This window comes from Myotis davidii, unplaced genomic scaffold (genome assembly GCF_000327345.1).
Source record: "Myotis davidii unplaced genomic scaffold, ASM32734v1 scaffold3578, whole genome shotgun sequence".
NCBI lineage: Eukaryota > Metazoa > Chordata > Mammalia > Chiroptera > Vespertilionidae > Myotis > Myotis davidii.
In genome coordinates, this window is record NW_006289094.1 from 46,432 (window position 1) to 48,299 (window position 1,868).

Consider the following 1,868-nt stretch of genomic DNA (forward strand, 5'->3'; position numbering starts at 1 on the left):
CAGACCCAGGGCCCCGACCCATCCACCAGGCCGCCCGCCCGGTCCCGGGAGCCACCCACCCCACCCCACTCCCGGGCACCAGGTTCAGGGGGGCCCGGCTGCGGTGTGTGCGGTTATCAACCTCTCTAACAGCTGGGGAGACGGTGCTACTGTCCACCTCTGCCCACGGAAACTGGGCTCAGAGAGGTACTGAGGGGCAGGCGCCTGCCCAGGCCTGGCCCAGGACAGCAGGCTGCCTCCTTTCTAAAAAAATACTTTTAAAAATTGATCTGAGAGGAAGAGAAAGAACATCAGTGATGAGCCCTGGCCGGTGTGGCTCAGTGGATGGAGCATCGGCCTGTGAACCAAAGGGTCCCGGGTTCGATTCTGGTCAAGGGCATGGACCTCGGATGCAGGCTCCTCCCCAGCCCGGGCTTGGCTGGGGCTCATGCAGGAGGCAACCCATCGATGTGTTTCCCTCACGTCGATGTTTCTCCCTGTCTTTCCCTCTCCCATTCTCTCTAAAATCAATGGAACAGTACCCTCGGGAGACGATTAACAACAACAACAAAATCTGCGATGAGAGAATCATGGACCGGCTGCCTCCTGCACGCCCTCCACCGGGGATCGAGCCCGCGACCCGGGCACAGACCCTGACCGGGAACGGAACCGTGACCTCCTGACGGAATCAACCACTGAGCCACACCAGCTGGCCGGCAGGTGCCTCCTTCCTGGGTGGTGGTGACAGGGCCTGACCGGGCCCCACATGTGCCTGGTCTGGAGCCCACGGCGGGGTCACGGCAGGGGTCACGGGGCCCTGCGAGCAGATGGGGACTCACCGTCGGACTCGGAGGCCGCCCTGAAGATCAGGTAGCTGCTGGGCAGGGGCTGCGTGATGGAGCCCACACTCTCGCCTTTGGGGCCCTGGGGGGGCACAGACCCACGTCACCCAGGACACGCGGGGGGAGGCCCAGTGAAATCGGAACCTCGGAGGAATAAGAAATAGCTTGTGGGTTTTTTTTTTTTAATATAGTTTTATTGATCTCAGAGAGGAAGGGAGAGGGGGAGCTAGAAACATCAATGATGAGAGAGAATCATTGATTGGCTGCCTCCTACACGCCCCCTACCGGGGATCGAGCCCACAACCCAGGCATGTGCCCTTGACTGGAATCGAACCTGGGACCCTTCAGTCCGCAGGCTAACGCTCTATCCACTGAGCCAAACCAGCGAGGGCAGCTTGTGGTTTTGTGGGGTTTGGGGGTGAATCCTTTTTGGGAGGATATTTTTCCCATTGATTTTAGAGGAAGTGGAAAGGAGGGGAGAGGGAAGGAGAGGAGAGAGACACATCAATTGTTTGCCCCCCGCATGCCCCCCGCCTGGGAACCAGGGAGGGGATTGAGCTGAAACCCAGGTACGTGCCCTTGACCGGAATCCAACCCTCGGCCCTTCAGTCTGTAGGTCGACACTCTAACCACTGAGCCAAACGGGCCAGAGCAATAACTGCCTTTCTTTAAAAGCTGAAGTATACCCCACGCAACATTTGGGACATACTGATCCTAAAGCAGCTCCGAGGTCTGTCTGAACCATTTAACGGGGTTTCCGGGATGTGACCCGGCGCCCTGAGCCCCGGAGCTTGGGAGGGGGAGGGCTGGGCTGGGAGCTGCCCACCACGGCCCCATGCCTCCGCCTCCAGGCACGTGCGATCGTGACCTGTGTGTCACTCGGCCTGAGCCCCATGGGTCCTCCACCCCGAGGGCCATGGCTGATCACCATTGAGAGACCTGACCCAGCCCCCTCCTCTCCCCGCCCCCCGTGGGCAGGGCCCAGCCCATTTGGGACCGACAGCTCACTCCTCGATCCCCCCCAGCCGGGCCACCCAGCAGTGCCCG

At 60.8% G+C, this 1,868-nt stretch overlaps 1 protein-coding gene across 1 annotated transcript in view; it reads right to left on the reverse strand.

The window, feature by feature from the left end:
* LOC102759940 (oxysterol-binding protein-related protein 5-like) overlaps positions 1 to 1,868 on the reverse strand; it is a 79,407-nt gene that overhangs the window by 17,159 nt on the left and 60,380 nt on the right. Inside the window, exons 6-7 of the mRNA XM_015562386.1 lie at positions 791 to 903; positions 686 to 710 (exon numbers count right to left, since the gene is read on the reverse strand). Of these exons, the coding sequence (XP_015417872.1) occupies positions 686 to 710; positions 791 to 903 (138 nt within the window). The remainder of the gene's footprint in view (positions 1 to 685; positions 711 to 790; positions 904 to 1,868) is intronic.